General features: G+C 36.6%; 1 protein-coding gene across 1 annotated transcript; it reads left to right on the top strand.

The window, feature by feature from the left end:
* The first annotated feature begins 326 nt into the window (after window positions 1-326).
* LOC111054284 (kinesin-like protein KIF7) lies at window positions 327-9,895 on the top strand. The gene is made up of 3 exons (XM_039432895.1): window positions 327-456; window positions 3,758-3,879; window positions 6,334-9,895. Exon 3 carries the CDS (start codon window positions 6,411-6,413, stop codon window positions 9,561-9,563), a length of 3,153 nt encoding a protein of 1,050 aa, XP_039288829.1. The 5' UTR covers window positions 327-456; window positions 3,758-3,879; window positions 6,334-6,410; the 3' UTR covers window positions 9,564-9,895.
* The last annotated feature ends 4,925 nt before the right edge of the window (window positions 9,896-14,820 follow it).

Genomic DNA, 14,820 nt, shown 5'->3' with positions numbered 1-14,820 from the left:
TGAAGGCCGCGGCACCATGTGAAATCTGCTATAATTGCAGGTTTATTGAATAGCAAAAAACAGGAATTCACTTCAATTTTCTTTTTAGAAAAGACTTTCTCTTTATTTTTCAAAACAATTTTCTTTCAAAAGAATTATTTGATTTTTGTGTATGGATTTAAATTTTCAATTTCACTGAAAACTCATATTAAAAGTGACTTTTGCAAGTGTAGGCTTCATTGTGAGTTGAAATCAGCGCCAAATCAACTATCTTTCAAAATGGCTTCTACTGTAGACTTGAAGCACATTTTTTCTTAGTGCTCTGTGCTATTTTGTGTCTGTGGTTAGTACTACAACAGAAAACTCAAATTTATTGGAGTGAGCGAAGTAAAATTTGATTGTTTTTATAACATAATTTTGGTAAACTGTTGATATAAAATTAGTGATTTGAAAATTCTACTGATAAGAAAACTTTTAGTAAGTATTCACATCTGTCTATACTTTGTTAAGAAATGTCTTGTATTGTAATTTCCTAATTTGTGTCTTGCACTACTAGTACACTTATAGGTTAGGTAAAGCAAATTCCAAACACTCATGAATAAACATGATTTATGTTTGTGTTTGAAGAGAATTTATCTGCTACCATGTATTCATGATTTAAATTAAAATGCAACTATTTTGCCATGTCACTTGAACATAAGTTGTGTCAATTTACTTTCACCTGTTCTTTGTCATTATTACCAGACTTCATTCTATATATTTTAAAAACTTAAAAATCAACTTCGTGAAGTTCGTGAGTGCTTCCAATATTTCAACCTACATAACAATAAATTAACAACCAAATTATGTAGCTCAATGCCAGGAATTACTCACTTCAAAACCTAAAATCATTGAAATTGAAATTAACGCAAATAAGCTGGAGTACAATAACAATCTGCACAGGTTGATTCAAAGTATAACAATTTTACTAAAATACTGCGTCTTCATATAGATCACATAATGCCTAGAGAGCCCAAGAAAATAAGCAACTTTCAAAAAACAACATTCTGGGACAACAACGCCATTTTTTTAAATAGAAGACTAGCCAATGCTCAAAATAGATACATGCTTACCGGATCTGTGACAGACAAGGAACACTACAACATTCTAAAAAAATTATATAATATCGATGTAATGAATAAAAAAGAACACATTTCGAAAGTAAAGTGGAACACTCCAATAAAATAACTCAAACGTTGTGGAGAATAATAAAAAATGAAAGAAATAGCCAATTTACAGGAAAAACTCTGCCTGATCACAGATAAAAAGAAAATAACAGACCCCTACCAAATCAGTAACTTTTTAAACATATACTCCGCCCAGAAAAACACTACTACAGCCAACGAAATGCCTCACAACCATAAAATCAATTTGATATACCAGCACTCTGGGAGTTCTGGAAAATTACTAAAGAAGAACTGGACCATCTACTTGCAAGACTCAAATTTAACAACTCTGCTGGCCACGATGACATCACGGGCGAAATTCTAAAGTACTGTGGGGAAGAATGAAGAATGTTATAAATTGTAAATGTACCTGACCTTGTTAGGCTATACAATTTGTTTTGTAATGACAATAAACAATTTTGATTTGATTTGAACTAACTACACCACTACTGGACATAGTGAATTCGTCTATGGAACATGCTGCGTTCCCAAAAAAACCTCAAAATTGACAATATCTACCCAAAATTTAAAGGTGGAAATAAAAATAATGCAAAGAATTTTAGACCAATTACTAATCTTTCAGTGACATCTAAGATCTTAGAGCGGGCAATATACAATCAACTGATGACTCACCTGGAAAGCAACAAACTACTGACTGTGAGACAACATGGATTCAGGAGGGGTCTTAGCACTACTACAGCTATATCAGAACTATGCAACGGAACAGCCACTGGACTCTTCATAGACCTGAAAAAAAGCATTCGACTCTATAGACTGGAACATCTTATAATTAAAATTGAAAAAGTTGAAGATTGAGGGTAAGGCACTTAAATAGATCGAGAACTACCTATCGGAAAGACTACAGTATGTGGAGATTGACCACCATACCAACAACTTCACCACTACCTACAAATCTTCACTTCGCCCAGTGACCAGAGGTGTACTCCAGGGATCCATACTGGGCCCTCTGCTCTTCCTGGTATACATAAATGATTTTCCAAAGGAACTACAGAGTGAGAAAAAATATATCTTGTTTGCGGATGACACCACAATACTTATCCCATCTGAGAAGACCACACCAATAACAAATATAATCGAACCATCAATAGAGGAAGTAACCCAATATGCAATAGACTACAACTAACTATGAACAAAAATAAAACAGTCCACCTCAAATTCACACCAACAGGAAATGGCGCAGCAACGGAACATATAGATGACAACATAATGACAAAAAGCTCCACAAAATTCCTTGGCATACCGTATTAATATACAGCCACCTGACATGGCAGCATCATATAGACCACCTTAGCAAGAAATTATCCTCAGCAGCCTATGTGATCCGAAGAATACGACACATCTCAGATGAAGGCACTGCCTTTATTGCCTATCACTCACTCACTATTCGCATCGCACCTTCGTTATGGCATTGCGGCTTGGGGCACAAACAAACCTTGAAAGAATACTGAGAATCCAGAAAAGTGTAATAAGAACGGTATTAGGAGTGGATAGGATTGAGCACTGCAGAGACCTATTCAAGAGCAGCAAAATCCTGACATTCATATCGCTCTATATTTTGGAATCAATAGTGCAAGCTTTTTTTCTTAAATTTACTACTTAGTTTGCTCTCAATCCCTTCATCAAACCTTTTCATAGTCTAATAAAGCCTCTTAATCCAGTTTTTTGTTTTTCTTTCAGCTATTTATATTATTGTGAAAAAGGCTCTGTTTCTTATTACCCCAACTGAACAAAATGTCTGTGTAAAAGAAATATAACTTTTAAATTCGTATTCAATCAGTTATTGTCTGTTTTGTTATTATTTTGTTGTGTATGACCTGTTTATCATGTTTAATGTTGTTTCTTATTTCCCATATATTTAAAAAAAATTCAGATATATTTAAATTTTCAGTTTTCAAGAATAATTTCCAAGTGTGCAATTTTTAAGCACAATTTTCAAGTATAATTTCCAAATATAGTTAGGTATTCAACATGTAAATAATGATTTTCTAGTGTTTTACTTACAAATTAAAAAGTTTTATAAAACTTTCGGCCTTCAACTTTTTGAACCTAATTTTTGAATACCGGTACTCATAACTTTGAAATTAGTTGACGGGAAAACCTGAAATTTGGTGGGGCATTAACATACACCAAGGAGATGTCCCTAACAGTCTCCGTTGATTTTTAATGCTATCACTTTGTGAAATGACTTCTCTGTTCCTTGTTATCCCAAGTGGAGCAATAAGATACACTTGAATGGGGTACTAAGAAACCAATTTTTATCTCTCTTCATTTTCTAGTTAGAGATTTCATGTATTTCCAAGGGTATAAATTTCAAGTAATATGGAATTTTCAAGTATTATTTGTATTTAAATTTGATAACGTTTCATGTGATAGGAAAAAATGAGTTAATAAAATCCATGGTTTGCATTGTTGTAACTAAAAGAGGATCGATATATTTCACTTTCAAAGTTTATTTACAACTAGGCCTTTAAAAAAAATCATTTATTTTTCACATAATGCATTACAAATTCTTACAAAAAAAATCAATAATCCATCCATTCCTTTTGTTTCAGATGAGAGCTGTCTGATTATTACCTATATTCTCTTTGACGGCACTGGTTTTTTAATTTCGAAAGCAGTCTCCAATAGCAGCCAACACCATCTAATAACCTCGGAGCAAACTAAGAACTTCCTGGTAATTGTTTCATGTTGTGGAAATTAAATATTCGAATACTGTATTTTACTGAAATTTTAATGAAAATTGTAAAGAATGCTCTGGTGTGAGAATAAAATGTATTGAGGTTTCACTGTGCATTCTAAGAGCGGTACGACGCTTGGTCGCGCTGATAAGCTATCGCTTGAGTAAGTTAAGAATCATGCGCCTGCTTCTCCCTTTGGAAAGGTGACCGCTTGAGCCAACTCCTCTGAATATGATCATAGAGAAACGATAGCATAAGTAGATATCCCATGGTATAGGGCGTTTATGTCGCAACTTTTACTGTTATCCCAAGTTCTTTCCTATGTAGCTGTGTGACGCTGGTAGTCTCTCAAATTGTGCCGTTCATACACTATCACCCCAACAAAACAGTAAAAATTGACAATAATCGACAGTAATCGGCTTGAGATAACAGTAAGAGTTGCGACATAAATTCCCTATACCATGAGATATCTACTTACGCTATTGTTTCTCTATGATATGATTCATGAGTTGTAAAATCGCTTCCTCGGAACCCACCTAAAACTGTAGGTTCATTCATCTCTCATTATCATTCGCCTCATTACCAATACACAAGCCTAGAGCTCATGTGGGCATCACCATCAGGAAAAAAATTTGTTACTGAAGGCTCTTAGTCCTTTGAGTGAAGTATAGCATTTATTCAGCTAGTAATTAATGAACTGAACTAGTTTGTCGGGACCAACAATTTAACGTGCCCATCCGATATCATGAGAGTGACCTGGCTAAAAACTGATGTGATATTGTACAATTTAAGATACTACTCAGATTCAATCACTGAATTCATATCCTACATCATTCCTTTCCCAATGAAATCAGATATTATTCTTTGCTCAGGTTCTACAGAATAGTAGTCATGGTAGAATAAAAGAGGTACCTAATGTAATAGAAAGTAATAATAGATAGACTGTCTTTATTTTAACCTGGAGGGCGAAGTTAGGGCGCAGACGGCCCTCTCTCACACTTAACCCTCCTTTACAATTCTAATGCATTCACATCACAACATAATGAGATAATCTCTTGAATAGAATAATAATAAATATGATAAAAAAGTATAAATCAATAGTATTTAAAAAAACAACAATTTCATTTAATTTGGTAGACTGAAAAAAGTTAGAAAAAACAGTTTTGAAAAAAAATTTGTCGAAAAAATGTTTTTTCTTAAGCAAGAAACAATAAAATTTCACGCAAACACACAATGTACACACACCTCCTCATCCTTTGCCCCGATCGCCCTCCCTCAGCAACACCAAGACCTCAGCGCCAAACAATGTCCGCCTCTTCACACTCCTCAAAGACGCGGGTAAGCTATTCCACAGTCTGCAAGCAGTCACACAGAACGACCATGTCACAGTGCGATTGATGGGAATGCTCAAAAGGCTTGCGCCATGTCTCGTATCTCTTCTGTTGATTCCGGCGAGGAATTGAAATTTCTGACCCAAGTAGAGAGGAGACCCAGTTGCTAGAACCTTGTGGAGGAGCATCAGCACATGATAAATTCTTCTGTCTCGAAGCTTCAAAATACCCATGTGAGTGATGTAAGGGCTTATGTGAACGTCCCTTTCAAGTCCAAAGACGAATCTCACACAGTAGCTTAATAAGTAGTTGTATAATTGAATGGTAGAATAGTTATACTAGAATTTAATGTATAATAGGTTATATCTATATCTTTCCAAGACCGCTGATATTCTTTGAAGAGGTGCAATTCCTTAGCGGTGTCTCGAGACGCTAAGGAATTGCACCTGTACCAAGGACTTTTGATCTGAATGTATTTATATTCTTGAAGTTATTAAATGAAAATGAATTGATGTTGTCAAACCCACCGACTTATTAAAACAGTTTAAGATACCATACAATCAATTTCTAGTAAAGTAAATTCGTATGGCTTTTGTTGGTGGGGAACCCTTGCGGGAAGGTCCCACCGCCTGAATATACAATTTAAGCCGTCAATGGGCCTTACGACTCTCATACTTCAGCCGGGACCGACAGTTTAACGTGCCCATCCGATAACACGGGAGTGATCTGGTTAAATTTCTAGTAAAATCTATTAAATCGAGATTTCTAGAGACTAATTATGGTGTAGCAACTGAAACTAGTATCTCAAGTTGTTTTAATAAGCCAGTAGTTTTGATAACTTACTAAAACCTTCTGCCCGAATATTTGAATAAATTATTTCAATGCTATTTCTATTTTATCAGGAAATAAGTTAACTTGGAACTGACTTATATTAGTTTGTATCAATTACAATTTCAATAGTTGTACACAACTATTGTAATGTTGAACGGCAATAATTTTTTTATGGATAATTGCCACATCAATACGGAAAGTCTTGTAGTTATATTGTAATAGAAATAATAATTAACATGAAAATGTTCCATAACATTTTTTATAACTAGGTGCTTTTTCTTTCAACAGATCTCTACTGCCTCAATAATTATGATCAGCTGCTGTATATTGAATATTGATAGTGGCTGAAATACCCGATCATCAAAATGGAGTCTGACATAAAGGTAGCAGCTAGGATTCGGCCACCAATCCAGTTGGGCCATTCACGTGAAGATGTGTGTCTCTATGCGCTGCCTCAAACCAGCGAGATCCTGCTTGCCAACCAGATGTCATTCTACGTGGACTATGCCCTGCCAATGGACTGTGACCAGAGTCAAGTGTTCGATGCTGTCATCCAGAAACGAGTGGATCACATGCTCCAGGGCTACGATGTGTCTTTCGTCGCCTACGGCAATGCCAACTCGGGCAAGACTTACACAATATTGGGACCAAGTCTGCACTGTGCACTCAGTGAGACGAAGTACGGCATTCTTCCCAGAGCTGCTCGCGAAATATTCAATAAACTTTTAACCTTCCGCCAACATTATGGTATCCAGTTTAGTGTGAGTATCAGTTTCGTTGAGATTTTCAATGAAGAAATGAGAGATCTCTTAAGTACTAGTCAGTGTAATAATAACGTCAATTTGTATTTTAAAACCGATGAAAAAGGTCTGACCACTCTTGCAGGAGTTGAAGAGATTGTTTGCCAAAATGTGTGTGATCTGTTCAACTGTATTCGGACTGGAATGAATGCACGACAAACTGCTAGAACGTACAAAAACCCGGCCTCTAGTTTGTCTCATTGTGTTGTTGTGATAAAAGTGAAACAGAAGCGGTTCTCAAACCGTGGTCGAACTGAAGTGAGGTCATCCCAGGCCCTATTTGTCGATCTGGCAGGTAGTGAACAGATGTATGTGATGAGCCCCACTGGCCCAATGCAAACCACACAACAAACAGTCACCAATGCTGGATTGGGTGTGATATCATCCATCATTGCTTCGTTGTCTGGCCAATGGCTGCCCTCCTCACCTTTCACTCAATCTTTATTGTTCCCCATTCTCAAAGACTCATTCAACGGCACTATGAAAACTCTTCTGCTGTGTTGTCTTTCGCCAGCATCAGCTGATTACAGTGAAACTCTCAACAGTCTACGCCTCATTGATCATATCCACATGCTAAACAAGTACACCTTTGTGAGAGACGATATAGCATCATCCAACTGTAGGAACGATAACAATGTGTTGAGGTCAGACTCTTTCGGTCTTGAATTTGCAGCATCCCAGTGGCTCAAGTTGGTTTCCAATGCTGAAGGATTGTTCAACAAGCTAGTCAACAATGATAACCAAATGCCGGAAGGAACGAGGGAACAGATTGAAGAGTGGCTGTGCCTGAAGCAGGAATGTGAAGAGTGTATTGTGACCGAGGAGAGCAAGACTAGCAGTCATCAGAGGTTCGCGGGCAAGTCGCTGGAGAGAATTGAAGAGGTCACCGAAACAGACACAAAAAGCCAGTCTGACTCCGGCAATTCTACGAGCTCCTTGGATTCAGATGAAGACAATGTAAGCGAAAGCAAATGTATTGATGAGCAGGACGAACCAGAAGATCAGAATGAAGAGTTCGATGAAGATGACATCTTTGACTTTGAAGATGCTACAGAGAATGACGATTTGGGTGAATCTAGTAGTTGCGCGAATAAAATTGGCCTACCTCCTGTAACTCTCTCTGATAATCTACTAGTAAAATTGGAAGCTTCCTTCACCAAGTTCAAAAATATGACTGATGAATTGGTTGTGGAACAAATGAAGAACAACTGTAGCAAGCAAGTTACTAAGGAACCGGAATCGAAAAAAATACCAGACCAATCCTATATGTCTGCTAGAAGGAAAAGTATATTACCTGGTGAGATTTCTGCTGGTTTATTGTCTGGTTTGCCATCTCATATACAATCTAATGCTATCCTTGAACATGAAGAGTTGACTGATTTGTCTGATGGAGATAATGCTATAACTAATTCGGGTGTTGAGAAACAGGAAGTGGTTGTTAGAGGAAAACTTGAAAAAGAGATGAGTTTAGAACTTGGGGTGGGAAAAGATCTCGAAAAATCGAAAAGTAGTCGAGGATTTGGAACAGAAAGCGAGAATGATGAAAGGTTTAAGTGGATTGCAGAGGAGGAAGCAAGGTTACAACGTCTGCAAGAGTCGTCTCAAAAACTCCAAGAACAGCTGGATATAAAGCAGGAATCGCTTGAAAAGCGGGAACAGTTTCTAAAGGAGAAACTTTCTCAAGAGAAACTGTCACAGGATAAGATAGCTAACGCAAATATGTTATTGGGTAGTGATAGATTTTCACATTTGGAACAAGTTTTGAAAAATAAATCTTCAAGTTTTGAGGAGACTGCTGTTGATGCCAAAGAAGTGCTCAGGCACGAAATTAGGAATCTGAGGAAAACAAAGGACTATCTCATGGAGAAGAGGAGGAATTTGGATTCGAAGTTTAATAAGGATAAAGTTTTGACACAGTTGGAAGAGAGAAAGTTTATCGAGTGTGATGAAGCAATTGAAGCGATCGACGCTACGATTGAGTACAAGAACGAGGTGATGTGTGGAGGAAGCTGTGAACTGACGTCGGGAGAGAGAGAGAAGGGGGAAGAGATGCTACTTGCACGCGTCATGAAATTGTCCTTGATGGAAACGAAATCTCTGTTGTGCAAGTATTTCAACAAGGTGGTGGATCTTCGCGAGAGTGGACGTAAGCTGGAGACCCAGATCGCGGAAATGGACCGGCAATCGGCGGCGCAGGCGTGGAAGATCCAGGAGTTGAGTCACACATTGAAGCAGGCGAGGTTGGAGTATGAGAAGAGGCTGATTGCGGCGCAGAAAGACCACCAGGAGAAGATTCATTTGTTGTTCAGGCACTACGCCGACGAGCTGAGCAGTGTGAACTCGGGTGCAGACGAGTCGGACCGCTGTTGCCGGCAGAACAAGGCTCTCAAGCAGCGGTTGCAGGAGTTGGATGCGATTTACAGGGGCGGTCGCGGCGGAGGGGCTAGCTCGTCGTCGCCCGTTTACAGGGGTGGTCGAGGCGGTGGGGCTAGCTCGTCTCCCGCCTCCCATCACAACGTGCCGGCTCGGCTGGACGAGACGCGTCCCTCTGAGAATGGCGCCCTAGTCGCCTGTCAGCAGCCCAGTATTCCTCAACACAATCTCAAGCGGCTGCAGGGATCGGCTAGCAGCTCCTCTACCAACACCAAGGTCACTGTCTTCAAGAACAAGCTCGTCATTCAAAAGCAGGATAAGGACAAGAAGAAACAAGCCAAGTGATTCTAGTAGAGTAGTACGTATGTATGCTCACCAATTTTATTACTTCTATACCTAATATATTCTGTAAATACTACATCAGTCGCTGTTTTTAAGAAAAAGCTCTCCATTCAACAGCAAGACATCAACAAGAAGAAACAAAGTGAGTGATTCAAGTAGATTAGGCAGTATGTTTTATCAATAGGGGTATTCACAATGTTGTTTTAGCCAGCTAAAGTGCTATTTGCTAACTCTGGATTGTGAACGCCCCATCTAAAGCCATCTGCTATTAGCTAACTGCAATAGAGTTCCAAGCGGATAATTTGTGTAACTCAAAGATTATAACCTCATTTTTGCTACCAAATATGACCAAAACAATATGGCCGCCGTTTTAACAGAGTTAGCTAGAGTTGGCGGACTCAAACCTGCGCTATCTGCTATCTCGTTTGTTAATTTTTTTCTAACGTAGCACTACAGCATTGAGTTAACACAGACTTAGCAAATAGCTGGAGTTAGCGAATAGCTCGACTTAGCCAGCTAACTCCAACATTGTAAATACCCCTAATTTTATTACTTCTATACCTAATATATTCTGTAAATACTACAACAAAGTCCCTGTCATTAAGAACAAGCTCGTCATTCAAAAGCAGAGTGATTCATGTAGATTAGTACATCAATTTACAAATTTTATTACTTCTATACCTAATAATGTGAATACTACTTTATTATGCATTTCTGAACAAACTACAAAACTATTCTTTGTGTGTGATTACATCGAATGTGTATAAGCTATCTGCTAGTGCAAGTCGAATCATGCATGAGCCGCAAAACAAAATTTGAAAAGTGCCATTGAAACACTTGCACTTTCTGGTGCGTACAGTTTTCCTTTTCTCTTTCCAGATTTTGTATCTCATCTGCAAGCTTGCTCATGCGTAACCAAGCGTGCACTTGCACATAGTAAGCATCCAATGTGATTACACACTTGAACGTAACACTTGTCACGAGAGCCGTTTGCACAGTCAACGCTTAAACTGACTTTAATGAGCTGGTGGCTTGAACTCAAAATGAACCATTATTATAACGAACAAGAATTTATATGGATTTAGGCCCGCCGCAAAGTAGACCCACGCTAATCCACGAAAAGCAACCCTCGCCGTGGGATATTTTGTAAACCATTGCTATAGAATTATTCATAATGAATCAGCTGACAAGTGGAATATTCATTGTATGTATTATTATCATTACACAGATGTCTGGAGCAATGGTTTACAAAACATCCCACGGCGTGGGTTGCTTTTCGTGGATTAGCGTGGGTCTACTTTGCGGCGGGCCTTAATCTAGTTTAAAATGAAATTTAGTTTCACTAAAGTATCACCATAAAAAGGCACTACTGTATCAACGAGATATTAGAATCCTTTTTTAGCTGAGTGTTGAGTGTTTTGTAAACTTATGGAGTTTCTGTAAGGAGTTTTACAATATTCATAGAAGTAACAAATTTTTAAAGATTTCTTTCATCAAAGTTGGTTTAACTATTAGACCCGTTTAATCAATGTATTGTTTCAATTATTATAATGTGATACATTTGAGTCAGTTGATCGTTGAAACTAGAATTGAGTTCAACTTCAAACCATCAGCTTATACTCAATTGTAACACATGATAAATGCATTGTAATAAATTCATCAAACAGGTTTGTAGTTGAAATACTCGAATTATTTCCAGTCAAGAATTATTAATTCTAGAATGCTCCTTAAGTCTAGAGTTTCATGCATTTATGTTCAAATATTTTAATTGTAGACTGTTGTACATTTTTTTAAATTATTATTTTAAATAATATGAGACCTCCTGTGATAGTTCTTTATTTTTCAAAATTGTTTATTTCGTCAAGTTTCTTTCAAGTTAATTCTAATTGATCGCATTGTCTTTCATATAATAATTAAAAATAATTCAATACATTTTTTGATTTACATAGGATAGCTATTACTGTAAATTAGATTTTTAAGTACGAATTAAGTATTTCTTATTTTTGTACTTGAAAGATGCTTGTAACTGCCAAGAACTGAATTCTAATAAACAGTGTTTGAGGTGTAAAGTTATCAAATTTGCATCAAGTATTATATAATATACTGTATATTCATTTGTACAGTAGATCATTGTAGTAGATACATTTTTGTGGACTGAAAGTTGTGTGCGAATTAAGTTATCATTTAAGTTACATTTATGTTACGTAAGTAACATAACCTTCAGACTGTGTATTCCAAACTAAGGTTTGAAGCAGTTTTGGGCAAATGTCTGTTGTTTTTACCTGAATTGTATTTGTATATGAATAAATGAATATCTTAATTTAATTTTTAAATAAATTAGTTGTAGGATTTACGTAATGCTGTTTTACTAATTTAAACTGGATAAGCTGTGACTGCATTGTCTCATCTATTAGAGCAAAATAAATGAAAAGTCCCAAGTTGAAGATTGTTTAGTCTCTAATATGTTTTTCTAAGATCTATTCAACTAGGTTCTAAAATAAGTGTCAGTTTAACTCTAAGGCCCGCCGCAAAGTTGACCCACGCTAATCCACGAAAAGCAACCCACGCCGTGGGATGTTTTGTAAACCATTGCTAGGCTTCTCCATACATCTGTTTAATACAGGCAATGAATAATCCACTTGTCAGCTGATTGATTATGAATAATTCTATAGCAATCAATGGTTTACAAAACATCCCACGGCGTGGGATGCTTTTCGTAGATTAGGGTGGGTTTACTCTGCGGCGGGCCTAAGGGTCATTTGCACAGTGACAGTTTAAACTAAATTTTATTTTAAACTGGATTAAATCCGTATCAAGTCTAGTTTGTTATAATGTGTTTCATTTTGAGTTTAAGCTTTGACTGTGCAAACGGCCCTAAATCAGTATTGTAATAAACAATGTACCTAGGATGTATTAGGTATTGCACCTACTTTGGTAATAAGTGCAGATTCTATTCGTATGCAACCCCTACCATAGTATTTTACTTCCATAGGTTCTCTTCATATACCGTACCCATCTACAGTATATATATGCCATCTATCTTTTCTTGAGAAATTTCATATCAATTCTACATAATTACCGTACTACTGTATTTCATTCTAAAATAAAATGAATCTTCATAGTCTCTCAATAACTCATAATACTCCATTGCCCTTCTTGTCGTTCATTGTCTATTAGCATGGATTAATATTATATGCTTGTCTTGAGCAGATGTACAGTATTCTAAATTTTATTGTATTCTAGATTTTATAGAAAATTGTTTTATAATAAAAGCTATGCCAATGATTTGTTTGTTTTTAGTTTCTCTTCAGACTTCTTTACAATATTTATAACCCAGTAGAATTTCACAAAAATTAATTCCATTTAGTTGGAATGATTCGAATACATATAGTCCAGGCAATGAATTCTCAAAAAAGGGTATAGAGGGAAATGTTTGGAAGACAATTTTTGATCCCCCGGTTCTGTTAAGGGTAGTAAGGAGGTAAATTTATCAAAAGTCCCCACCCCTACCCCCTGTGCTAAGGGGGTGGTTTAAAAGTAGGTACCATTTTTGGGTTTCTCGCATAAAACTCAAAAACTATGTATTCTAAGGACTTGACTGTCATAGCAAATTGAAGCTTACATGATTTCCTACAATATTCATTCTACATTGTTTTATATCTCCTTTTGTTTTCGAGATATACACTCTTGAAGGTGTGACATGGAAAAAACACGATTGCCACCAATTTTTTTTTCTATTTTTGCTCATAACTTTTTAAAAATCGATGGGAAAATTAATGCTGATTATGAGCTTATAAAAGGCATTAAATTCTCTTCAATTTCACACTTTTACGAATTTCCCTACACTTTTGCAGCAGCTTTAGTGTTGAGTGGGAGATCTCAATTTTCGCAACAATAGACCAATTTTGAGAAAGGAATTTGAAGGGAATGTTTTAATCAAAATTTTTGACTTTGCAGCTTTGTTGACTAGTTAGGAGGAGAACATATCAAAAGTCCCCATTCCTTACTCATGTGCTAAGGAGATAAGGGTGGTTTAAAAGTTGCATTTTCAGCGTTTTGTTTCCACGCTCATATCTTGAGAACAATGCGTTCAACCGACATAACTAACCATTCAAAAGTGCAGCTTCATAAATTGTCTACACTTTTTGTTCAGTGGAATTTTGTGATATTCCCAAGAGTTCCCGAGATATTCGCTCTTGAAGGTGTGTAATTGTTGAAATAACAGGTTTTATCCAATGTTTTGCTCTTTTAGGGCTTGTATATAACTCTCCAACAATGCATCATAAAAACTTATGCTTATCGTAGGTTTGTAGAGCATTGAATTTCAATATTATTTTACTATTCCAAGTTTTCCTTTCATTATTATAGCAGCTTCAATGTAGTGGGTGAAATTTTCATTGCTGCAACAAGTGTCAACTCAGCGATTCCACACCTTCAACAGAGGGGATAAAGATGCGCTCTTTTTCTATGTTCACCTAACTAATCCCAATTAAGCTGCAAAGTCAAAAATTGTGTCACAGACACCCCCTTCAAATGTCATTGTCAAACGATCAATTGCTGCAGCAATGAAAGTTTTACCCCCTACATTGAAGCTGCTATAACAATGAAAGGAAAACTTGGAATAGTGGAATAATATATAATTTCAAAGAGAATTCAATGATCTACAAACCTACTATAAGCATCAGTTTTTATTATGCATTGTTGGAGAGTTATAAGCCCTGAAAGAGCAAAACATCGGATAAAAACCTGTTATTTTAAAAATTGGCAGTTGTGGCCCTTTCGTGATTTTCTCATATTCTCTTATCAGAGCCTGGCTGCGTCGTATTTTAGGAGGAGCAACAATGCAAAGCACCGGAAGCCATGGTGTTGGCGTTGCTATGAGTGTGCCACTAACTGACCTCATGGCCCTGTTGAGTTAAACATTAACATTTTTGACATGCACAATATTGGCAATGATTTAGCAGCTCTTTAGTTTTATTACAATCATGTTGAGCTGTTCAACTTTGTCGCCTTTCAAAAAGTGGCCTGTATATCAGAAAATTATTCCAATCACTAAATTAATTATCATTATACATTATAATATCACAAATATTATTGTATAATTATGATGTATTGATTTGAATTTTAAACAAAGGTAGCAATGCTTCCATCTGAGAATGTTTTAAAATTAGCGGTAAATTTAATTTCTACAAAGATGGCGAAGTCTCGGTATACTCCAGGTGTTGGTGCCATGTAAAATGCATTGGTTAGATAGGAAGCT

This window comes from Nilaparvata lugens, chromosome 7 (genome assembly GCF_014356525.2).
Source record: "Nilaparvata lugens isolate BPH chromosome 7, ASM1435652v1, whole genome shotgun sequence".
Classification (NCBI taxonomy): domain Eukaryota; kingdom Metazoa; phylum Arthropoda; class Insecta; order Hemiptera; family Delphacidae; genus Nilaparvata; species Nilaparvata lugens.
The sequence above is the reverse complement of the archived record's forward strand: the minus strand, read 5'-3'. Positions and strand labels throughout refer to the sequence as shown.